Raw genomic sequence first — 25,306 nt, 5'->3', positions numbered from 1 at the left:
CCAGTAAGAGAAATAACATGACCACAAAGTACGGGCAAAATTCTCCTCTCAGATGTGTGTGACTGAACTTGGCTTCCTATATGTACAGATCTCCCTTTGACATCAGTGTTAGAATAGACAACAAGATTTTTCCAAAGAGGAACGCTGAGGTGGCTGTGGCAGCTATTCCAATGGAGTCTTCAGTGACAAGCCACAAAAATAAATTAAGAAACCTATTGAGCCCGATTCTGATCCCTTACTCCCAGTTTCACTGATATTGGAATCTGGCCAACTGTCTCTCTTCTACTTACACTGTCAAGGAAGGAGACAGCTGTTCAGTGCAGGAACAATGATCCAGTTCTAGAAATCTCCTGACTGCAACTCTATCCTTTGTATTCACAGTCTTTGGGCCTCTGTGGTAGTGAAATCCTACCAGCTGCTGATCCAAGAATACGCACTGCCTACCAATAAAAATTATAAAGAAAGAAATCAACTAACTTAATTATTCAAATTCAAAATCACATTTAATCACTGATAATTTTTCTACTGGGTTTATATAACTGTTTCAGCTTAATATTTTAAGCATTTTGCTGTTTAAGCTATAAGCTACTTAAAGGGGGAGGAAAAAAATCCTTGACATATTACCATGAAATCAAAGAGCAAGCTAACTGGAAAAAAAATAGTTACTATATTTAAACTGCATTATCCTATCAGAGAATTGCAGTTCTCAAACCATTCCACTTTGGTATAGCATTTTTGTGGCATTTTAATATGTTTTGCAGATTTTAAGAGACTGTAACTGTACAACATTTTTAATAACAGTAATTTAAGAGGAAAAAAGTAGTACAGTGGGGGTCAATGCCCTTGTTTTTCACTCACTTGACTTTGAATCTAATTCAATAAACAAGTGAGATGAGTTTGGTGGCCTCTACCGAGACTCTAGTGGGCAATTAGCCAGCCTGCAAAAATATCACATAATTGGCATCGTTTAACACAGTGGTAAAACATTGTCCATGTCTGCTTAGGAGAGGCCCAGCCTAAAATAGAAAGGGTATTGCAGGTCAGGTCAGGATTCAGGTGCATTGGCTGAGCTCACTAGGGATTTGTGTAGTACCCTCCTTCTCTATGCTTAGCTCCAGCCAAAGATATTAGTCTCTTTATTTGACATTTGAGCACCATAATGCACAGTGGTTTTATGTATGGAAAGGACAATCCTTAATATAACCAGCAACATCACTGCAACTCTGCCTTGCAGCAGTGTGGATGAGTGAATGTTACTGCATTTCAAGGGCCAGATCATGCAGTCCTCACTCAGGCCAAATTCCCATTTACTTCAATTAGTAAAGACTGCAGGAGTAGTTTTAGTGTTGCTGCCTTATCCCTAGGCTTCTTCTCCTAATATATTACAGTAAAAAAGATAGACGGCAAAGTTCACGCATAGTGTACTTCTATTAAATCAATGGAGTTTCACCAAGGGTTAAGTTATCCCTTTTAGTTGTGTTTCTTTCTAAGGTATCACTCCTATAGGAGTCAGCGTCACCTAGCAGGGCTAACACCTGTTAACAGATATGGTCCTCAGAAGCCCACCGCTATCCTGTTACACTGCCCTTGCCATGTTTCAGGTTCATTAAAAGATGCTCACATGAGGTTTTTGGAGAAACAAACACACAAAAGGTAGTCTTATAACTACTTGTAAAGATATTTAACAGGGAGGAATCATTATGAAGTATGATCTGATTTTATTTTTAATATTTTTTTATTGGGGACATTGTTACTGATGTTACCTTTTACTGATCTTTGAAAGGGAGGTAAGAAAATGAAGTGCAATCTTTTCAGAGACTTTGAAATGTTTCTGATGTGTGACAGTGAGTGTGTATATCTAGTGTGTTGAGAGTACCTGTCATTCATATATATATATGAATGACAGGTACACTCAAGACACCATATATATAAAATACTATATATATATAGTACTTGTGGTCTGTGCCATGTGTCAGATTGCTATATGTTGGCATGCTGTGTTGGTGTGAGGTGTATTGTATTGGCGAATCGGTCAGTGTGTTGTGTGTGTGCCAGTTTGGGATGTGTTTACACATGTGGTTGGTGTGTTGTTTGGTGTCATTGGCGTGTGTCAGTATGAGTTGTGTATATCAATTGTTTGTATCATTCAGTATGATGTATGCACATTACATTGGGAGCATATGTTGTGGTGTGTTTGGGGTCTATGTTGAAATACAGGTGCATTGGCCTGTATCACATATGTGCATGTATGTGTCAATTGATATTGAATGGTGGAGTTTGTATGAGTTAGGTCTGTGTCATGGGTTGGTCAGTGTATGTGTGTGTGTGTGTACTGGTGTGGGTTGCCGGTGTTTTGTGCTTTTTTTGGGTGTGCTGATAAGTGTCAAGTGTATATTGTGTGTTAGGTATTTGTCTTGGCTGGTGTCATGTGTGCATAAAAAAATTGAGGCAAGTAGAAAAGAACTGAATACAAGACAAAAAGTAAATTGTAAAGTTGATACATTCTATATCTCCCTAACACCTAGTTTGTCCTCTGTCTGAACACTGTATATTTACATTGAAAACTTTTTTGGGGTCAGCTACACTTCTGCAAACAATGTGGCACATTTCAGCATAGATCAGGGGTCTCAAACACGCGGCCCGCGGGGTTGTTTTCTGCGGCCCCCCCGCCCCTCCAGGGTTTACCTAGAGCGGATCCAGCCCGACATGCACCGGGCCAGGGCAGGGTCCCTGCTTGCCCTGCCCCCGCACCGCTCCGGGAAGCGGCCGGAACGTGGGGAAGGGGGACACAGGGGTCTGTGTGTTGCTCTTGCTTCAGGCCGCACCCCCCAGCAGCTCCCATTGGCTACGGTTCCCCATTCCCGGCCAATGGGAGCTGCTGGGGGTGGTACCTGAAGCAACAGCAACACACAGACCCCTGTGCCCCTCTTCCCCCAAGTTCCAGCCACTTCCTAGAGCGGCGTGGGGACAGGCAGGCAGGGAGCCTGCCCTGCCCCCGGTGCGTGTCGGGCTGGAGCCTGCCCCCTGAACCACTCCTGCAGCCGAACCCCCTGCCCTGACACCCCGCCACACCCCATACCCCTTCTGCACCCCCTGGGAACAGGAAGAGGGCAGAGTTGGGGTGGGGATTTCGGGGAAGGGGTTGGAATGAGGGCGGGGCCTCATGGAAGGGGTGGAGTGGGGGCGGGGCAGAGGGCAGCGAGGGGGAGGTGTCAGTAATGCGGCCCTCAAGCCAATGTACTAGTCCTCATGTGGCATTCGTGGTCATTTGAGTTTGAGACCCCTGGCACAGATGTAATGGCTAGAGGAAATAAGGGAGACATATCCATTGCAACTTTTTATTCTCATGTTGACTTCCCCCTCTATGTGGCTGCAGGACTGAGGTATTTTCACTGCAGGTCCCACACAACCTTTCTTATGTGATTGCACCTCTGCACTTTGGGTGCTTCAGAATTAATAAATAATAATGTATTAGTGATGGTGCACATATTGTCTATATTGGTGTTGAGTATGTGTGTACAATGTGTGGTGTCAACTCGTGTGTGGAGCAGTTTTATGTATACATGTCTGAGTCAGTATATATATACATGTTATATTGGTTGGTGCTGAGTACTTGTAGGGTGTGTACATTGTGTGTGGTTGTGTGTTGTTCGGCACGTAAATTCACACTGTCAGTATTGTGTGTCATTCAGGGTATGTCTATACTGCAATCACAAGTTGTAATTGTAGCTTGTGTAGACATACTAGAGCCAGCTTTAACTAGCTAGCTTGGATACCAGAGCAATGAACATGTGGCAGTGCAGGTTAGCCACCTGAATAATTACCCAGGGTTCTGTGCAAGATTGTCCAGACCGCGCTGAAGCCTGTGCGTCCGCAACTTCAGTGCTCGGATACCTGAGCTAGCTAGATTAAAGCTAGCTCACGTATGTCTACACAAGCTGCAATCATGCCCCGTGATTGCATTGTAGACATACCCCCAGCATCAGCTGGAGTTGGTGTGCGTCAGTCAATGTCATGTATTATATATTACTTGAAGTTGGAGAATTATTATGTGGTGTGGGTATCACTGTTGACAGTTAGAGGTTGGTTGGTGCGTGTTGGTCATTGATACTGTGCATGAGGTAGTTGGTGTGTGTTAGTTGGTGACACGTTGCACATGTGTGTCCATTTCTAGGTCAGTCATTGTTATGTGTGTACATGTGAACCAAAGGTGTATGTGTGTGTGTGTTAGTGTTGGGATGGGAATCGAGGCTCTGTAAGGGGTGTTGAGTGGGTCAGTGGGGACCTAGTTAATGTTGGGATAATGGCTGGGGAGAATCAAGCTGGTGATGGGCTGGGGGCAGGGAGACACTTTTCCATCACACCTCCCTCTTTGCTCCACTGGTCCCCTTTCTCTCACCTGTGTTGCCTTTCACCCAAGCTGGGGATCCTGTCAGGATGGGAGCAGCCCCACCCCCAACGTGCTGGGAGGGGCAGCAGAACAGTGGAGAGCCCCTCCACCGGGCTGGGAGCCTGACAGAACAGGGGGAAGCTCCCTGCACTGTGCTGGGGGGAGCCTGTCAGGACGCAGGGGGCCGTCAAGACAAGGGGCTGTCTCCCCTCCCCCATGCCGAGGGCCTGACAGAACAGGGGGCAGCCCACCCCTGCCGTGCTGGGAGCACAGGGGCCGGTCAGGACAGGGGTCAGCATCCCTGCCCCACTCCACGCGGGGGGCCGAGTCCTATCAGAACAGGGGGCATTCCCCACACCGTGCTGTGGGGCTGTCAGGACAAAACCCCACGTGTCGGGCCCCGGGTCCTATCAGGACAGGACAGTCTTCCACCCGCCCCGACCGTAATGAGGTTCACGCAAGGGCAGGGAGCTGCCTGGGGGTCACGCCGGGCCAGGCCGCCAGCCCACTGGAGACTGCTCCCGCCTCCCAGAGCAGTGGCCAAACGACGTTTCTCCACCCCGGCCTCTCTCCTGCGCCCGCCCGCATACTTGTACCAAAGGCACGGGAGACGGCGCTCCGCAGAGTCGCGGTGCGGGCGGGCCCCTTTGCCTCTGGCGTTTCGGATCCGGGTTCGTGCGGGCGGGGCTGCTCCCTCCTCCCCGCTCCCTGCTCCCGGCCAATGAGCGGCGTCCACATGCTGCGGCCGCGAGAGGGGCCGCGGCGAGCTGGCTCCGATAAATTCTATTAGAGCAGCCGCCGCTGGCTCAGCTCGCGCTGGGGAGGGAACGGAGCAGGAGGAAAGCGGAGCACCGGCTAGCCGGAGACAGCGGCCTAGGCTACCCCGCCCGCTGGAGAGCGCCGGGAGCGGATCCCACCCCGCCGGGCTAGTCACACTCTCCCCTAGAGGGACGAGGGGGCAGTTAACGACCCCCAGGGCAGCTACGCCCCCTAGAGGAGACAGGGCATTTCACACCCCTCCGAGGAGAGCGGGGGTGATCAATTACCTCAGTACCCCTCCGAGCGGCGAAAGAGACCGTTCCTCTCCGTCTGAGGAGAAAAGGGGACCGCTCAGTTCCTTCCACGCGCGCCCCACAGTGCCGGCGGGGGCGGTCGTGACCCTAGCACCCCCCCGCAGCACCTCTCGGAGACGGGTGGGAGCAGGCGTTGGCCTGGCGCCTGAGAGAAGGGGGGTGACTTTGTCTCGTGGCCCCCGAACGGCTGCCGGAGAAGGGGGTGCAGCGGGGCCCCTTGTCTAGCTCCGCGAGAGGAAGGGGGCGGTTGTGTTCCCGCGGGGTGGGGGCGAGTCCCCCGCCGGTACGGAGCCAAGGGGGGGTGCAGGTGCTGTGACCGGAGAGGAGCGCTCCTCGGATCCCTATTGTTGTCTCGGTCTATGCTGGTAATCACCCGGGGGCGGCTGGGGACCCGTAGGGGGAGAGAGAGAGGCACCGCGCGGGCTGAGTGGAGGGTTTGCTGCTGCTGCTGCTGAGAAGAAGGAAGCGGAGGAGAGACACCATTTGCCGGCCCGGCCATGGAGAACGCTCACACCAAGACGGTGGAGGAAGTTTTGGCTTATTTCGGCGTGAACGAGAGCACTGGGCTCAGCCTGGAGCAAGTCAAGAAGCTCAAGGAGAGATGGGGCGCCAACGGTAGGTGAAGCAGCCCCCGCGCCCGCCGCTGCCGGGGGGATGCTGCTGCGTGCTGGGATCCTCTCTCTCCCTCTCCTCCTCCTTCGGGCCCTGTTTCAAGGCCTAACCTATGTGTGCAAAGCCGGCATCTGACTCAGGACCCGGAATAGGAGCGAGGGAGAGAGAAGATGGCTGACTTGAACTCCACCTCGTGGGTTTCTTTTATATCCTAAGCGCTCGGGGCTGCTTCAGCATGGAGGGTGCCACCTCCGTTTCCTTTCACCTTGGTGGGAAATAAGCTTCGACCATTAAATAAAGCGCGTGCTTTTTTCAATGTGCCCCTTTTATTATTTACTTGACCTTCATTTTCTTCGTTATTCCCAACCGTCCCACCCAAGCATCGTTCTTTTGACTTTTGAAAAAAGGTGGGTTTTTTTGTTTTAAAAAAAAAAATGTTCAGAAGACAGCGCCGCAGAGCTTTATTTTTATAGCTTTCTTTTGTGCCAATTGTTTTGCAGAACAGGCTGACCGAGAGAAATAATAGCAGGTGGGGAGACAGCAATTCCTAAATAGAAAAAATGAGATTGTGAAGTGTTTGGATATACATCTCATATTTTGGCAAAGTGAATGTGGAGGGAAATCAGTGTTCTGCTGAAGTCTGAAAAACGTTTGAAGCCTGTGATCCTTTGTATGCAGCAGTACCAGAAGTAACATAGCAGGCATGAGTGATGACTTGGCTGAATTGTAACCTTACTAGATTGCTGCTAAAATGTATTTGACATAAATTGCGGCATTAGCGAGGCCCATTCCAATTCTTCTTGTTAAAAGGAGGTACTTTAATTACATTACTCAGCATTGCCTTAAAATCTGAATTTCCTATATATATATAAAATCGGGTAGAATTTAGTTTTGTAGCATCTTAGCTAGCTCAGAAATAATCTTTAATGATGGATGCTTTATAGTAGCTAATTTAGTTATCTAACAGTCTTTTCTCTTTGACATGCTCCTTGGGAAAACCTATGCTTCCCGCAGAATTACCAGCTGAAGAAGGTAAGCAAGCTTGTACAATCTTCTAATGTTTCTTATCCATACTTTGCATCTTTCTGTGTATATTTAAGATGCAATATGTCTGCCTTTTATATCTTGCAGGAAAATCCTTACTTGAGCTTGTGCTTGAACAATTTGAAGACTTATTAGTTAGAATTTTGTTGTTGGCAGCTTGTATATCTTTTGTAAGTATAAAATGTTTGTTTTTTCAGACTTTTCACACATTGAACAATTGAGGCTACTGTATATATATTGAAGGACAGGGTTATTCCTTAAGTTATTTTCTTGCTTATACTAGTTCTTTTTATGATGTGGAAAAATAAATTGCATGCTGAGTCTTAAATTGGTTATCTTGCTAAGCTTAACTTTTGCATGTTTTAGACGTTGATTTTCCATATTCACTTCATGTATGGTGTATACTATTCTCTTCTTTCTTGAATACAGTTAAACTAGACATACACAGACCTGTGAAAAGCATACATATAATCCATCATATTTTTTGTATACCTACTTGAAATGGGATTTCTCAACCTTTCTTTTTGTTGTTGGCTTTTAAAACCAACCTTGATTACACATTTAATGGGGCATTCTTTTTGCTTTTGAGTTAATCCTTATCAAGCTAAATGGATGATCATTGGAAGAGGTTTTTGGATACAATGCAAACTGTAAATAGAATTTGCAAGGGGGAATATTTCAGTTGCCTTCCCTCCCTGATAATAGCAAGGTGACAGTTGTTGCTTTTGACAGTGACAAGAATGATGACGACAATGATGGCACCATTGTTGACCAAATTTGGTAACTGACCTTTGGATAGTCTTTTTGTAAAGTGGACCCCTCATCTTGCATACAGGATAGAAAGGACAAGAAACACTAAATGACCCTGGTTTTTGTTTTGTTTTTAATGTATGTTTAATTGGATAGTTTCTTTATGCAGTGTGTATGGGGTATATGGTTGCTAAGAAACTGGAGAAATGAATTGAAGACTAAATACAGGAGGAAGGTGATGGGTCTGCATATGTTTTTGACAAGTTGGAGAACAGAATGATTGGTTTCTATTTATTAAAAAAAAAAGTGCAGAACGTTAGAGATTGTTAGTAAAGTCTACCAAATAGACTTTTACTTCCACCTAAGGAATTGTAGCTTAACTCTGTGACCAGAAAAACAGGTGTTAGTCTTTTATAAGCTAAAAGAATAAAAATGTGGATTTTGTGCTGATTTCTAGTTTTCTATCCTTCTGCCAAAGTTCAACTAATCATGAATATAGACTGAAGCAAATGATCAGTCTTAAACTAAGACTATTTAAAATAAAAAAAGAGGATGGTTATCCCCTGTTGTGCCTGATGCAGTATATTGCGTTGTTGATTCTGGGCCAGTGAAGGCTTCTGATATCACAAAACCGACACACCGTTTCAAAGAAGAGGGCCTCAGTTTTGGTATATGTGTATATAATTGCCAGCCGGCCAAGGACTGGCATTGAGCTTGCCTGTGGAGACACACATTTTGATATTTCCTTGGAGAAAACGTGGCTGGCAGTAGCAATTTTGAGAAATGGGTTAACATCTAGTTTTTTGGTGGGGGCTAGAGTTTTGTAAAGGATCTGAAAGTTGCATCCCTCATGAGGGTAGAGGAGGAAAGAATGATCGTAATAAAGAGTAGTGGAATTTTATAGTGCACGAGTTACTACTTCTAGAAATTTATATCCCACTTCATTTCTAACCAAACGGGTGAAGGTAATGATCAAATTCAGCAAATAAGAAATTGTCTAGTGAGCTGACTCCATATTCAACCCTGTGCTAAACTGACACAGGTCAAATAATGTACCTGGCCAAATGTACTTTGCTAGTATATTTACTGAACTTATTAAACAATTAGACTAGCCTCCTTTTTCCAGTTTGCTGAAATTATTCTGCTAAATTAGGCAGTCAGTGTAATACAGGGTACAATACTGGATATCTGGGTTCTCTCCTCAGTTCTACCACTGACCTGCTCAGACCTTGGGCAAATCACTTCAGTTTTCTATGTCTCAAATTTCCTCAACCTTAAAAACGGAGATAATAGTTATCCTCCTTCTTGGAAAACATGTTAAGCCCCTGGCCTGAAAATCAATAGCTACAATAGAAATGCAGCTAATAATTTTTATTGGAGTTATTTTATAAGTAGTTCACTTTTTTTTTTTTTTTTTTTTTTTTTTTTTTTTTTTTTGGTTTGCTTTTGTATTGGGATCAAAGATAACTTGTAATTTCTTCTGTTTTTTTCACTTGTGGTTTGACTTTGAGTTCTGGTAACTTTCACGCAACTGTGCTAAGCTCATACAAATTTAAAAATACATTTGTTTCTATAAAATATTCAAGGTGATCGACATAATTTAAACTCCGATATTCGTTCTGAAAGCACTCATTTTCAAGTGTGAAGCTTGTGGCCCATAACTGCCACCCAGGGAAATTTAAATGTTACGGGGAAAGATAAATTGTGTATACAGTTGAGGTAAAATGAACCTTTAGCATTGGATTGCTGCATCATGAGGATGATTTAACACAATTTATAATGTGTAATCATTGATAACTGGACGGGCTAAGTCTTGAAAAGTTAATGAGGCTTTGTAATACTACGACAACCACTCTACAATAATATGTGAAAATCACAGGTGTTTTTAGGTTACAAGGAGTGTACACAGAGCATATTAATTGATTTTTAGTTTTAAAAGGAGGTGCATCAGGGTAGCTTTGGTCTTAAGTTAATGTATAGGGCTTTGCTTTTTGGGATGTAATATAATTTTGGGGGTGTGTGTGTGGGGGGGTGTTTTTAGCAATTTTTGAGCTATATCTATATATCTCCAAAAATTGGATTTGGGGTGGGCTTTCTCTTTGCATATACAGTACTGGGATGAGTAATCTGTTTGTGATTTTTTTTCCATATTGCTCCTTAACGTAATACTGTATCAAAACCACTACTTTAAAATGCACTTGGGAACCTGTAATGCACACAAGGAGAGTCTACATGAACCAATTAATATGCAGCACATTCATGTGCTTTAGAAATCACACCTTTTGTAGTCTGCATTTCTGCTCCATGTAGGCCAGCCCTTAGATACAAGGAACCATTTCTGGTGTTTTTCCAACGTTTATTGGGTAAACACAAATTTGTTTCTTGTGTTGGGGATGCGTTAGGAATGTCTTTCAATTAAAACTGAAAATCAGAAGCTCTGGTTGTGTATAGTTGAGTCTTTGGCAGCACTGTTGGGTTTCTTTTGAAGTTAATGGACTTCAGCAGGAGTAAGATCAGAACCAAATTGCACAAACTTGGATTGTGTGTTTTCAGTGACCCTAAAATATTTTCTGTAAACTTGTTGATCTGGGAGACGGTTACGACTGTAGTGCTTGGATAACATAAGGCCTTGTATAGCAGTAGCAATAAGTAAAGTTAAGGTTGCATAATATCTGCTGTTCTGATCCTTGTTTTCAGTTTGAAACTTTCACCTCAACTGAAATTTTATGGACCTGGTCTTTGTCCAAAAGTTAAATGTTCGGAAAGTTTTTGTAACAAAAATGCTTCTAATGCCTTTGAGTACATGTGTGAGGGAAGAGGAGAATATACTTTGCAAAGACTGTTGTTGTTGTGTTTTTTTTTTTTTTTTTTTTTTTTTTTTTTTTTTTTTTTTTTTTTAAATCTGAAGATTCTTGTTTGAATTGCATTAGAGCTGAATCACCTTAGAGATTGAGCGTTGGAATTGGGCATGGAAATAGTCCTGATTGTGAAGTGCGTTTGAGTGTTCTGGTGAAAATAGGTTTTGTGTTGAGAGTTGTCTTTGAAAATTACACCGTGCCTTCAAGGAGGCCTGGCAGGACATGTGTGCATAGCTAAATTATTTGTGCAGTAAAAACCTTAATGATGGCAAGTTTTAATTGCGGCAGAGCTCCAGAGAGGCCTTTGTTCATTCACTGCTCATCTTGTAAGGTTAAAAACTGCACAACTCCTAAAGTTACCTGGTGGACCTTGCAAGGTAGATGGGATAGTGGGTTCCTTACCATGAAATATTTTTTCTTTGAAGAATGTGCATTATATATTGCACTTGCATGTGCACGCACACATTCCATTTTAAAACTCGTTATGTTACGTGAGTGCTTACACATGCAACCTTAAGGAATTGAGAAAGTTAAGCTTGCACATGACACCTTGCCTTTGCACCTTTATGCAGGTGCATTACATACCTTTTCTTAAATATCATACAGTAACATTAGTGGTTCTCAAATTGTTTGTACATCAACTGGTGGTATGTGGGCTGCAGTCAGGCAGTACACAGGCTGCTGTATAGTATTGACATCATAACCCATTATATCTGTACTGATTTAAATTACTAAGATGGTATGACAAGTACTTATTGAGTTGTATATGTGGTATGCTAGATCTCAAAGTCAGAGAATTGCTGTTCTACAGCCTTAGATGCACATACTCTTGTAACATTTCATTCTTGTATTCGTAGACCATTTTCATTGTCCATATTCCTCCAGTATATCTCTAATGACTTAAAATACATGTCTTGGAGAGAAGAAAATTTAAGTTATACACCTGATCCTATAAAGGAAACTATAGGCATGGACCCTTCCCAGAATGTCTCATTGGAATCTGTAAGATTTCACAGGGATCCATGTGGGCAGCACCAGTGCCTTAGTTCTGTTGTGGTTGCAATTCAGAGGATGAGCCAGTTATTTTCTTGTGTATTTAATCTATAATATTTTGTATGAGACTGGTTTACTCTGTAATGTCATCTAAATGACTCTAATAGACTGACATACACAGATGAGTACGCAGTGCTTTTCAGAGTGCTAAACGTGTATCTAATATTGTAGAAACATGTTTGATAAATAGTAGATGATAACTTAGCGTATTATAATACATGTATACATACAAGAGAGCAGAGTTAATGTAATCCACACAACCCCAACTTTAGCACTTCCTGAGTTTTATACTTTGCCATGCAACCTTAGTATTTTCCTAATGAATTGTGATAGTTTTTCGTACTGGACATAGTGTAGTCTAGGGAAAGTATTTATAACTGGTTGCCTAAATTAGAGGATCATGAAACAAGCTAGTAATAGCCCCTTTATTCCAAATCAGACTTACAGGTGGGTGCTCTGGAAACTTGCTAGGTACAGGGTTAGATTAAAGTTGTATATTGTTGTGAATGTAGCCCAATAAAGATGTTCCTTATACATACCAATCAGGCCCATGTATAGACTGATCTTTTAGTCCTCAAGCATGCAAAACTGCACCATTGAAGTAAATAAGAATTTTCTGTGCAAGGACTTCTGGGTTGTCCTAAAACATCCTGAGAACAAGCTAACTGTTAGATCTGGAATAGTAGTGACTAATATGTTGCATAAGATAGGGATAGTGTTGCTATATTACATTGGCATGCTGTCAGCAAAATTCAGATTACGCAGTGTCACCCAAGATATCATCTGATGGGAAAAGATCACAGAGATTTAAGAAGTAATTTATGTAGCTTTTAAAAATGTTCCCTTGTAATAGGGTGCTGTAGCTAGGTAAGAACTTAAATTGCCAGATGCTTCTGTTTTTTCTTCTGCTACCATTAAGTATATAGCAAAACAATTGTATATTCAGAAACATGGGGCAGCACATACTAGAGGTAGTTAGTCTGTTAACTCAGTAAAACTTTTCAATTTCCCTTTATAATCAGCACTGAGTTTTTATTTTTCAGTAGCAGTTAGCAAGGAGAGTTTTGATCTCATGAGTGATAGAACTAAATTTGGGAGAAATGAAAATCTTAATCTTTGGTTGGCAATTCCTTTGTGCATGGAATAATTTCTTGTTGAGACTACTAAAAAGGGATATTTTTTGTTTAATTTTAAATTAAACATATCCTATCCAGTAAAATAGACACATTTGAATCAAAATATGCATTTTTAACAGAGTCTAAACTGTACTCTAGAGAAATACAAAAAGGATAATGGTAATCAGGCACTGTTGGTTTGGCCAAACTATAGTAAATGTTAAAAATCTAAATGGCCTGGGAGAACAAGCTTTTTATTCCAGGAACATTGCATAGGTAAAAGGAACCCACTTTAATTGGTCTAAGGCCTTTTATTGGTAGGATAACATTTGATTTTCATATTTTGCCTCTAAGCTGCCATTCTCAAGTAAAAAAACTTGCCTCTTGGCCACTGATAACAGAATCCAGTTTGTCTAATGGATCAGTAGGTATAATCTCCCAAGCAATGGATTTCATCCCAGAACTTCCACTCTTTGTATACTGTATTCTGTTTTTGTTGGTCCCTCCATCTTTCCTAATATGTTTGTCTCAAATGTCTAATCTATGTGCTCTGGTATTAAAAAATACTGAAACAGTGAGGCATTTTTTAGGAGTACAAATGCTTGCATAGCATTATTAATTTAATTCTGGTTTTTCTAACTGTTTTCATGACCATTCAGTTTATTGCTGGCTGGCTTACTGGAGCATCCTCTGCTTCTCTTAGTCACCCTGAGCCACAAGCATTCTTTGCTCGTCATTGCATGTGTAATTTTTAGTCTTTGTGTATATTTCTTTTAAAAAGTCCCATGGCCCCATCCTTGTTAAACTTTGCTTAAGAGACTTCTGCCAACAGTTCAAACCAATTAAATATGGCTTGAGCAATCAAATGAAACATTGTTGAATCAGAGTTGCCCTCTAGATTTGTTCTCACCATTCAGGTGTCAGGGCAGTATGTGTATTAGATATTTCCCTTCGTCTCCAGACTTCCTTTCCACTTAAACAAAAAAAAAAGCAAAAGCACATTTTTGCTTTTCTTTGCTTTTTAGCCTCTTAGGTATATAGAATTTTTTTTAAATTTAAATGGTATCAAAAGTATTGTCTTAAAACAATACCATAATGGTTGATCTTAATCATGTTCATGGTTATGCGTGCTACAATGATTTGATTACCAGATTTCTATCAGTAAGGGTCATTATATCACTGGATCCTCTGTCTTTTTATTTTTCTTTTTGTTGTTGTTGTTGTTTTGTTTATTATATTGTAAGATCCTGAGGTTTGCTGATGGAACTATTTGCCACTATAGCAAGGCATTTGTACAGTGGCTAGCACAAAGGTGTCCTGGTCCGTGACTAGGACGCTAGGCAATACAATAAAACAAGTAATAAATAATTATAGATTCTGTTATTTTCCAAACTTTGGTTTCTGTTGTTCCTCTATTTAGTAAAGCAAAAAAGATGTTGGTAATGTTTTAAAAACTAATGTGTTGCTATTTATCTGTTCATCCCTGATCACTTGCTAGTGCTTATTCAATCTAGGCTACTATACAGTTGTTTCATCAAATGTACATAAAGTTATTTTGACACTCTCCCATAACCTGTTTTGACAGAAGATCAGATACTTGCAATTGAATGACTCCTGTTTTAACTTTTTATGGGTACAGTCACTAGAGCATCTTGACATACAGGAAAATTCTCTCATTTTTAGATCCCAGCAATTATTCTTTGCTAACAAAAGTCTCTTGCTAATTGTAGTTTGAATTAATAGGTTCACTTAAATTTTACTCTTGTCAAATGTTTTTGAAAGGTCCATGTTTTGGGAACTGAAGTTGTTGGACTTCTAAAACATTTTAAGGATTTTGATCTGGCTATCGGCTTGATTTATGGTATCAGTACACCTGAGGTTAAGACTTAAAACAAGCTGTCATATTTGCTCTCTTATGATCTCTGTCTGAATTTCGGCTGGTCTCTTAGAGCAGAGGTTGGGATAGGCCTTCCTCCAGACATATCAGGTCCTCTGATCGCGTTGTGCATATGACTCTAGATGGCACTGTGCATTTTGATGGATTTCTGTTAAGCTTGCACAGCATTATACAAAGTCATTGCCATCTATACATTAATCTGCTTGGTACGACATGGTGTGCACATTTAATTGTAAGCATTGGCCACAATCCCAGTTTTACTTTTGCTCTTATTACAATGGATTGTTGGCTTTGTTTGAGTCAATGCCTTACTGTTGTTAATAGTCAATGAGAGTTGCATGGTGTGTGTTTTTTGTTTGTTTGTTTTTAATCAATATATGTACTTGTGTGGTGGGGCTGTGTAAACTACTACAGACACAAAAAAAAGGGGGGGTCCAATCAAATAAATTTGAGAACCACTGTCTTAGATACTTGATACTATTGAGCACAGGTGTACTGATACCATAATCATAAACCTAGAAGTTTCCCTTACAACATTATATTGGTTCTTCCTGAGACAGCCAGATCTCCATGTGGCTTATCTAATATGCTGAAATGAATGTTGGAAAACGCTTGCTTTGTCATTGCTTTATATCTTCAAAGCAGGATTAACTATTCCTGATAGGACCTCCGAGATGTATTTTTTTCATCGTGCATATGGTGGAGACTGACACAGATGCTAAGTGGCTTTACCAGGGCCACATACTGGCGTCATATACACTAGGATAATAACATGTTAACTAACCACTGTTGCAGTTCCACTGGTTGTAACAGTAGTGGAGGCTGTCTGTAGAAAGAGCTTGAACACCATAGTGGTTAAAAACACTAGAGTTCCATCCAAACTGCAGCCTACACCATTGCTACCACTGGTGGAGCTGCAGCAACAGTGAATTACAGGTTGTAGATGCAGTCAATGAGTCCGTGAAAGAGCCTGGGTTAGAATTGAAGACTAGAAGCTAGGAACTCCTATGCTCTTTCCTCTAGACTATACACTCATCTAATCTGAGCCTAACCCAATGCTGCCTTGCCAGTTACAATATTGGACATTTCCTCTATCCTAATAAAATCTGCTCTCATATTGGTCTTGCTTGGTGGTTCAGATTATTTCTGTTCAGGGCTCTCGTGCTGTTGATCCTTCATCCTTTTTAACATCCTGGAGTGTTTCACAATTGAGCAATAGTTCTAGTGCAGCATGATAGCGGAATGATGGTGTCTTTAGTAACTGCTTTCTTTTTGGCCTACTTGGTAAGGTGCTTCTGAGTTGGTCAGTGACTCATAATGGTGTTGCCTGACTACCGGCACTAATTATTTCTACACATTGTTCCCATTTATTGTCACTTAACAGGCTTCCTGTTGCTCAACATGTTGACTAAAGAATTAGACTCTGTCTCCTTAGTTATTGCAGAATTTTGCCTGAATTTATTCAATGAATAGGCCTTTTCCACATGTACCTGAAGTGCTTGAGACTGGTAAATAAAGTCTAAAGAATCCCCAAACTTCATCTGAAGCCTTACAAGTATAGAATCATTAGGTGCCTTGTCCTCCTGTTTGGGAATGTAATAAAGCTGAACTGAGGAAAAAGCCACATTGTTAGATCTTTACATAAACCTCCTAAGTTGATTTAGCTCCCATCCCTACCCCGCTTTTTAATTAGTTTTTTGCTTTCATGATCTGCCATTTTAATGTGACTGTTAGGTACCCTGACAGGAAAGCTTAAGAGGAGCACAATAGGCAAGCATCTAAGTTCCCTCTAAGCTACACAGCTGTGCAGCAGGCTATCAAAGGCCTCTCCCCTGGTCCCAGTCCCAGAGCTGCTGCGGTTGAGGGGGAAGGAGGGAGGAGTCGTCTCTCTCTTCCCCACTGCAGCCCTGGGGCAGCCTGCACCCAAAGCCCTCATCCCTGGCCCCACCCCAGAGCCCGCACCCACAGCCGGAGCCCTCACCCCCCAACTCTCTGCCCCAACCCTGAGCCCCCTCCCACACGCTGAACCCCTTGGCCCCACCCCCGCCACACATCACCTCCATATTGGTGCACATAACAAAATTCATTCTGCACATGGATGTAAAAAATTAGAGGGAATTTTGGCAGGCATGTTGCTTTCTCCAACTCTCTCCCGTTTTATAGTTCAAGTTTTTATTGAAATTCATCTTTATCACCTTTTGTGCAGTCCATTTTTTTTTAAATGGGGAAGAGAGGCATTTCACTTTGTAGAATAAGTATTCGGAGAAAATCCCCACCACAAACTGATATTGACTAAAGGGGGGGGGGACGGGGGACGACTACCATTCGTTGATATTGTCAATTGATGGCATGGTTCTGTGCCAGAATACAAACCAGTGGCCAATCAGGCAAAAAGTCCAATCAGATTATAAATATAAAGTTGCAGTAATTTTTTAAAATATGTAAATACCTTGCAATGCCTGCTACAAAAGTGCCATGTGAATGTCTTTTCTCACTTTCAGGTGGCATTGTAAGTAAGAAGCGGGCAGCATTATTTCATGTAAATGTAAACAAACGTTTGTCTTAGCGATTGGCTGAACAAAAAGTAGGACTGAGTGGACTTGTAGGCTCTAAAGTTTTACATTTTATTTTTGAGTGCAGTTATGTAACCAAAAAAAATCTGCATTTGTAAGTTGCACTTTCACAATAGAGATCGCACTACAGTACTTGTATGAGGTGAATTGAAAAATACTATTTTATCACTTTTACAGAGTAAATATTTGGAATAAAAATAATATAAAGTGCGCACTGTATACTTTGTATTCTGTGTTGTATTTGAAAATGTAGAAAAACATCCCAAAATATTTAATTAATTTCAATTGTTGTTCTATTGTTTAGCAATGCGATTAAAACTGCAATTGGGATTTTTTTTTTTAAATGGAATTAATTTGTGTGTGTTAACTACGATTTAATCGACAGCCCTGGTGATAACGGTATAGATATTTCTGTAAAAATTCTAAACTCCATGTTTTGTGTAATATTGTCGTGTGTATGTGTGTATATCTGTTGTATTTAGATTAACTGTGATTTCTCTTGCAGGTTTTGGCCTGGTTTGAAGAAGGTGAAGAAACAATCACAGCATTTGTAGAACCTTTTGTAATCTTACTTATATTAGTAGCTAATGCAATTGTGGGTGTGTGGCAGGTAAGCAAACATATTTTTATAATACCAAAACTCAGAAACTCTTTAGGCTCTTGATTAGTAGAAGTAGATGATGTCTGTACAGTACAGATTTTATAAGTAGTATAGGCATATGCCAAAAGTACTATATACATTCTTAACATTGAATTACTCGGAACCAAAATCATCATGTGAATTCCGACATGAAGTGTTGACCCAAAGCTAAAATGGAAGCTACAGAAATGTTAAACATGTGGGTAGACTAAAACACACAACACAAAATATCTTATGGATGTGTTTGGCCATAGGCTTGCTTTATATATCTTTCAGCATGTTAAGAAAGAGGTTGTTCATAGTAGAAGCCATTCATGAACATTGCTATTAAGTTTTAAAAATTCATGCTGTTCTTGAACATTTTTTATTTGCTGTTGAAACAAATATTAATCACTCTATCCCACTGTTCCCAGCCAATGGGAGTTGCGGAAAGCAGTGGCCAGCATGTCTCTGCAGCCTGCGCTGCTTCCTGCAGCTCCCATTGGCCAGGAACGGTGAACCGTGGCCACTGGGATCTGCGAGCAGCTGTACCTGCGGACAGTCAATGTAAACACTGTCTCGCGACCTTCCAGCGGATTACACTGATGGGCCGCAGGTTGCCCACCGCTGTTTTAGAACTTAACCTAACTATGGAGTCACCACCAGGGTGCCTCCATAATATCGTAGCTTAAAGCCCATGCAGTTGGATAGGTTTGGGAGTTGGACTAGGTAAACTACTATCTATGCAGTTTTTCTCATACAACCAATGAAATTGTTGCATACAAATAAGATGTAGAGCAAAGTTGGGGATTGGTGGTTACCTCAGATATACAATGGTCTAGGACTCTTAGGCATAGATATATGCCATGATTACTGGAGCTATACACCACACAGGTATAATTCATGAAGTCAAAATGGCTGAGAACTTAAAAAATTGGGCTCTAACAGACTGCAAAACTCAGTGATTCAACCTATTGATATTCTGAACAAAGATCTTTCAATCATGATTGTAGCAGTTTCCATCACTTCACACTGACTCTTATATTCTAGACTGCCAATCCTGGAATCTTATTGTATGGATATTTGCTATCTGCATTCTATTAAACATACAAGCTTAAATTTTAGTATTCTCTCTTTCAGTGATCTTTCTAAATGTAAAGAGAAATATGAATCTATATTCCATACTACAACGAAAACTTGAATCTTCACATTTGTATTTAATAAAAAATATAGGTCCACTACACACAGTATGCATTTCTAAATTTGGTGTTTTGCATCTCTGAAGTTAAGTAGGCAGTATTGTTTTACTTGGATTCAAATAGCCAAACTAGTTTACTTTTTTATTTAATTTTTATTTGGCTTTGATTTTAAGGCTTTGATATGGAGAGTTGAGTAGTTACAATTTCAAATTCATGATAGTATCTGACTAATCTAAACTTTCATAATTTTCAGGGTTTTGAACTAAATGTCCAAATTCTATTAGAGATCATCAAATTTAACAAAGAGGCAAAAAACTTGACTTCTTAGACAGGGATTTCAGTTGGCAGCACAATTCTAACTTTCTGGTTAAATGCTGCACAAAACAATTTATCTTAAATTACAAATGGGTAAACTCTTATTGGGTACTTTTTTATTTTATGTTAGAGGCATGCTCATAATAATATAAAAATATTAAATACATTACTTTGCAGCTGAAAAAATGTTCAGGGGGTCAGTGATTTTTGACAGTTGAAGGGAAATATTGTACGGTGACATGCAAATGCTGCTGCAGATTTTACCTTTGGTCCTTCAAACTTTTCCCTGCTAGATTAATTCTAAAGTTTTGTAAACCTAAGTAGTTGAAATATTTTACAACTTTAAAGAGACACTGTAGTCAGCATGTCTCAGATAATGCATATTCTTGTGTGTTGTACTGTGCCTATTTTTTTGTGATGTCAGATTTTTCAAAAATGTGAATATCGCAGGTGCCACAGTTGAATACATACGTATGCAACATCAAATAACTTATGTGGAACATACCAATAGAGCAGTTCCTTACACCTTTTCCTCCCACCCTCAAAGCTGATGTGATGTTAAATAGTGACATAGTACTTGTTCTTTTGGAAGCTTTGTTCAAGTTTGTCAAAATCTAGGGTCTTTAACTTATTTATTAAAGTAGTATCCAATTAAGTTTGTATAGGCACTCTACATAGAGGTAGACCAAAATCCTGCCACAAAGAACTTAGTCTTAAAAGAGTTCTTTTCCTAAAAAAAATTACCAGGAATATAAAAGCTCTTCCTCTAGTGTTGGATTGGAATAAATTAATACTTCATGTTGGTTTAAAACTCCCCCCACTAAATCTAGTGAAGATGGGGGAATAAAGTTTAGTGTAGGTTAACAAGGCAACCATATTTATGCTTTGGGTTTTACCCCACTCTAGAATGCATGCACAAGTCTAACTTAGCAAGAGAAAAAGCCAATGTGTAGAATACACTTGTTTGTTTGAAGCATCCCTAGTAGACCAGCTTTTTCCTTTTAGTATACATTGCAACAAGGACTCTGCTATTAACTACACGCCTCAAAAGCAAGTATGACCAAATCAGTTCAAAGAAAAAAATCCAAAGTGTATAATGGGCACTCAGCTGCAGGCTGTAGATCAGAAACCTACTGATTTCCATGCTGAAAGAATCAAAGGCATTCTTGAAACCATTCAGATATATTTAAATGGTTATGCTTGTGTGATGATTTGTTTAAAGCTATTAAACCCCCAAGAGGCTTGCACTGAAGTCAGTGCACCTACATAATGCCTTTTGACTTAGATTTGTGAATAACTTATACATTTGGAGAATTGTCCAAGAAAAATTAAATTCTCTTACGTTCATATAATAGATTTAAAATAGCTCTCCATCATGAGAGCATTTACTCTAATGGAAAACAGCCAGTAAACTCTAAATGGTTTGTCATTGCTGCTATATTCAAACTTTTCCTGTGCTTTTATTTAAACAAACAAGACTCTTGTGAATATAAAGTCTTTTTTATATATATAGTTCAGTAGATATGTTCATTGAAATTAATGGAATGTGTGGGTAAATCCACTGCACTGCTTTGAAAAACTGTCTTCAAAGTTAAGATTGTAAGATCCTGCGCATTATCAGCCTGACTCTGTCACCACAACCTCCTAACCAAAAAAAACCCCACAAAAACCCTTCTGATCTGCTTTCTCTACAAAATTACTTTCCTGTAATCCCTACCAAATTTTTTTTTTTTTAAAAATCAGTTAAGAGTTTACAGGTGAATCTTTTTAATTCACTCCATGCAAAAAAACTTTTCTTGTTTTCTACAGGAGTCCTTAATGAGAACTAGTGCATAGGACTACTTTGTTACCAAGTTAGAGTAGAAGTGTTTCTAGTCAGTTAGAGCAGAACTATGAATGTATTAACTTCTGTGTGGCAGAGTAAATATTACAAATTCTGCATGTGCCTAATCTAAACCTTCTAAAATAAAATCAAACGCTCTTTTATGTGAAGAAATTCTTTTAAAATATTTTTTGCACTAAAATATGATGCCTCATCAGAGGCTCTGAGTTCTTGTTCTTGGCAGTTGGTATCTTTACACCTACACACCTCCCACTTTAAAAAAAGTGTAGGGTACATCATGATGACAGTCATTGTGCCACCTTTCTCCTCCCCTTCAATCCCTGCTTTTGACTTCAGTAGCTCCTTGCAGCAGCATCACTGGAAGAAGGTGGCAGTCCCCCACACCTCCCATACCTGCTAAAGAAATAGTCCGGGTGAGTAAGGCAGTGGTCAGGATGGAAAGAGCTGTGTCCTGCAGGTACTCTTGTATGCTGAAAAGTGAGAATCTAGGAAGGCCTTGCCTGGAGGGGAGGGCTATGGAAGTTGCTTCCTCTAGCCTGCTTCATCACAGCAACTACTTTGTCTTGGAGTAAATCCCAGTGAGGCTAATGTGGTTCTCCAGTACAGAATCTCCATACCTCTCCTCCCAGTGTGGTCATTAAATACTAGACTCTTCACCCCCCATCCCTGGAAAGGCAAGTAACAGAATAATCAACGTACATGCTATTGTAAGAGGGGGATAGGTAGTGGTATCTTCTGACCAGCCATGGTACTGGCACTTCCTATCCAGTAAGCAGGGCCGGCTCTAGCGTTTTTGCTGCCCCAAGCAGCAGAAGGGGGAGAAAAAAAAAAAAGCTGTGATCGGCGGCAGCTCTACCACCGCTTCATTCTACGGCAGCAGTTCAGCGGCAGGTCCTTCGCTCTGAGAGGGAATGACGCCCCCCCCCCCCCCCCCACTGGACGTGCTTCCCCCCTCTTCATTGGCCGCCCCAGGCACCTGCTTGCTACGCTGGTGCCTGGAGCCGGCCCTGCCAGTAAGTTCAAGAGAAGGCCACTTTTAAACTGCCCCCTGTCCCTAGTAAACCAGAAGGGAGAGTTGAAGAGGAGAGATTTTTGAAAGAGAGCAGACTTTCAGAGTGATATCATTGAATTTTGATGTGAGGGAGCTGTTATGTTTTAGGGCTGAAACTTTCAAAGGTGCCTAATTGAAATTGGGCATCTAGTTCTCCTGATTTTAATGGTAACTGGGTTTCCAGCTCTCTTAGGTAGTTTTGAAAATCTCAGCCTTGGCTTCCACTTTTTGTTGGCAATTTATAGGGAAGCTAAAAATCCTCACTTGCTCTTTAGGTGGGGTAAGGGTTAGAGGGGCATTTATTGCCTTGCCTTTTTTTGTCCTTACTGTCACAAGTGGGGAGCAAGAGAAGACTGCTATCCCCCATAAAAGTAGTTGTTGCTTCCGCTAGATGCCATTTATAGGGGTAATTCTGTGGACTTTCAGTAACTTCATTTAAAAAATAGAACAACTTTGTGTACATTCTATCACTTGGAAATTTGATATTTTCCCCTTTGCAAAATCACTGCTGTGGGTAGATGGATTATGATGCTGTATTATTGATATGAATATTTACTCTAGAGGAATAAAATTTGCAGTTTAACTTCAAGATTTCTTTTTCCAGTGCATGTCTCTGATTTCTAGGTGCTAAAAGTCCAAAACCAGAAATCATTGGATCTGTTTGAGACCACGATAAAATCAGTGTAGGAAGAAACTTCATTTGTGGGCGTGTCATCTGAAGTCTGACTTCCTGCTTCTCCATGTCTCCCTCCCCCACAAGCATTCTCCTTAAATGCAGAGAAAACTTTAGTTGGTGGTGGATATCTTTTTTTCTATGGAAGATGGAGGGATTATGCTATATACTATAATTAAAAAGATGAAAAATGTTTACACTTTTCAGTGCCTGTATCTGATTCTAGGTGATTCATTTATTCAAAGCCATCAATTTCATACCGTTTTAAAATCTACAATATACTCACTCACATGCACATGTAATAAAAACTAGCCTATCCTAATGCAATAATCCCTACATCAAAACTTTTTCTGTTACTTGGTGATGGGTTGAAAAATGCCAGAAGTAAATGAACTTGTGCAGTCAGAAAAACTGCAAAAAGATTGATTTTTTAAAAGAGCAGAATAAAAAAAATAACTAAATAGCTTTAATTCATTGTCCAATACTTGAACATTGTAATTCAACACAAAATAGAAATATAAGAGAATAAATTTGAGGCTATCCTGGGTGTATTGGGTATAAAGAGATGTACTGGGTAAGGATGTAGTCACTATGTTCTTTGTTGGAAGAAACTTTAAATGTTTAAATTAATCTGTCTTTAATTGATTTTTAAAAAACATTTCCTCTTTCAGCCCTTTAAAGTTTTTAGATAATACTAACAGAGAATCTGGGCAGGAGCTCTGTCTTAACTCTCATGAAACTTTCTCTGTCTCGTTTTCTTTTTTTTGATTTGTGGGTGATGGAGATGCAATTGTTGTCTGACTTTATATTAAAAAAAAAAAAAATTCTGGATATTTCTGAGAAAACCAGCTTGGAGAACTGGATTTAAACTTTTGAAGGGCTGACTTTAGACAGTGAAGTAAAATTTCTTTTTGGCAATTTCAAATATTGGATGGGGGGGGGGCGGCGCTTGTTTTCTGATGTGGCATTTATTTATGTCTGATGACCCATGTATCTTGTTCTCTAAAATGGAATTCATTTATTGAGCTGCTAACTCTAAAGACTGAGTTAACTATGATCTCCTATCAGATAGCTTCTATATTTGATTTGATAATTCTTGTTTCTTTGCCCCTCAAATTTAATAGGGTCATTGAAACTTAATAGACCTCAGTGCCTATCTGGATATGCAGAGTTACCTATAAGCTCTTGCTCATGAGCAAATTCTGCTTTTCATCCAGTGGAGAGGGGAAATGCCATGGGTTTAGGCCATATTCCCCAGCTTCCTTACACCTAAGGTAGCTCGTAGCTGCTAGTATATATGGCATCCCCATCTCTTCTCCCGCCAGTTATTTCACAACATTCACCAGATCAGCTGATGTAACATGTGTAGTTCAAGGTATTTCATTGCCTGCTGGAACTGGTACTACACATGAGCAATCAGTTGTGTGTTACCAGCTTACAAATTAGGCTCTAATGGCTCATGGTTTGAATTTCCAAAGATAATTGTCTGCCTTTATCCAATTCAGACATGTACTAGCTGAGAGAACCCTTGGCAGCTGGTGTAAGTCTGGAAAAGTTGGTGTAAGTTTTGTATACCAAAAAGCATCCTCTTTGAATTTCTATACTCAACAGGGCAGACTTAAGATGTCTGTACTAATATTTTTCTTAATTTCTCATCATAGTACTTCCACTGGTGGTAACAGCAGTAGAGCTCAGGGAGATAGGCTGCTGGTGTTTTACTGGTTCTGTCATCTAAACCTAGACAACACCATGTTTAAGATGTTGTTGGTCAATCTGTGCTAGTGCCACCTGTGCTACTGCTACCTCACTGCTCTTTTTAGTGCACTGATTGGTCAAATCTAGGACGTGTGTATTTATTGATGCTGGGAATTGCGCGTCCCAGCTGCATTGTAGACATACCCATAGATGCTTTAAGAAAAGAATAAAGTTTAAGGTCCTTGTCATTTTTAAGGTCCAATCTTCTGTAACTCATTCATAGCTTAATTATGGAAAGAAGATTCAGGTGTTTTTTTGTGTGTGTATTGATGCTAAAAATAGTTACAATTTCTGTTCGTACTCTTAAGTGCGTTGCCTTCTTCTCTGGAACTTCAGCTTTGGCACTATATCTGGGAAGTTGTAGGTACTTTGTTGGCAAGTAATGGGTGTGAAATGTCATGTAGTGTCCTTACTTTACAAGTGCGAAGAAAAGAGCTTTTGGACAATAGTTATTTCCAAGCTAGATAACAAAGGAGCTGTTGTAAG

The 25,306-nt window shown here is 40.6% G+C and overlaps 1 protein-coding gene across 3 annotated transcripts in view; it reads left to right on the top strand.

Annotated features, from left to right (window-relative positions):
- Nucleotides 1-5,112: 5,112 nt before the first annotated feature.
- The window catches only part of ATP2A2 (ATPase sarcoplasmic/endoplasmic reticulum Ca2+ transporting 2), a 74,431-nt gene continuing 54,237 nt past the window's right edge, over nt 5,113-25,306 (top strand). For 2 of the 3 annotated variants that reach the window (XR_008442513.1, XM_054006312.1), the window contains exons 1-4: nt 5,113-6,078; nt 7,090-7,107; nt 7,207-7,289; nt 17,871-17,975. Coding sequence is in view for 2 of the 3 variants with exons in the window: in XM_054006312.1 (XP_053862287.1) it covers nt 5,961-6,078; nt 7,090-7,107; nt 7,207-7,289; nt 17,871-17,975 (324 nt within the window). In the remaining variant the exon portion in view is untranslated. The remainder of the gene's footprint in view (nt 6,079-7,089; nt 7,108-7,206; nt 7,290-17,870; nt 17,976-25,306) is intronic. The other variant, XM_054006313.1, reaches the window with a different exon arrangement.

Source organism: Malaclemys terrapin, chromosome 16 (genome assembly GCF_027887155.1).
Source record: "Malaclemys terrapin pileata isolate rMalTer1 chromosome 16, rMalTer1.hap1, whole genome shotgun sequence".
Lineage (NCBI taxonomy): Eukaryota > Metazoa > Chordata > Testudines > Emydidae > Malaclemys > Malaclemys terrapin.
Note: the sequence above shows the minus strand (reverse complement) of the source record. Positions and strands in the feature narration are given on the sequence as shown.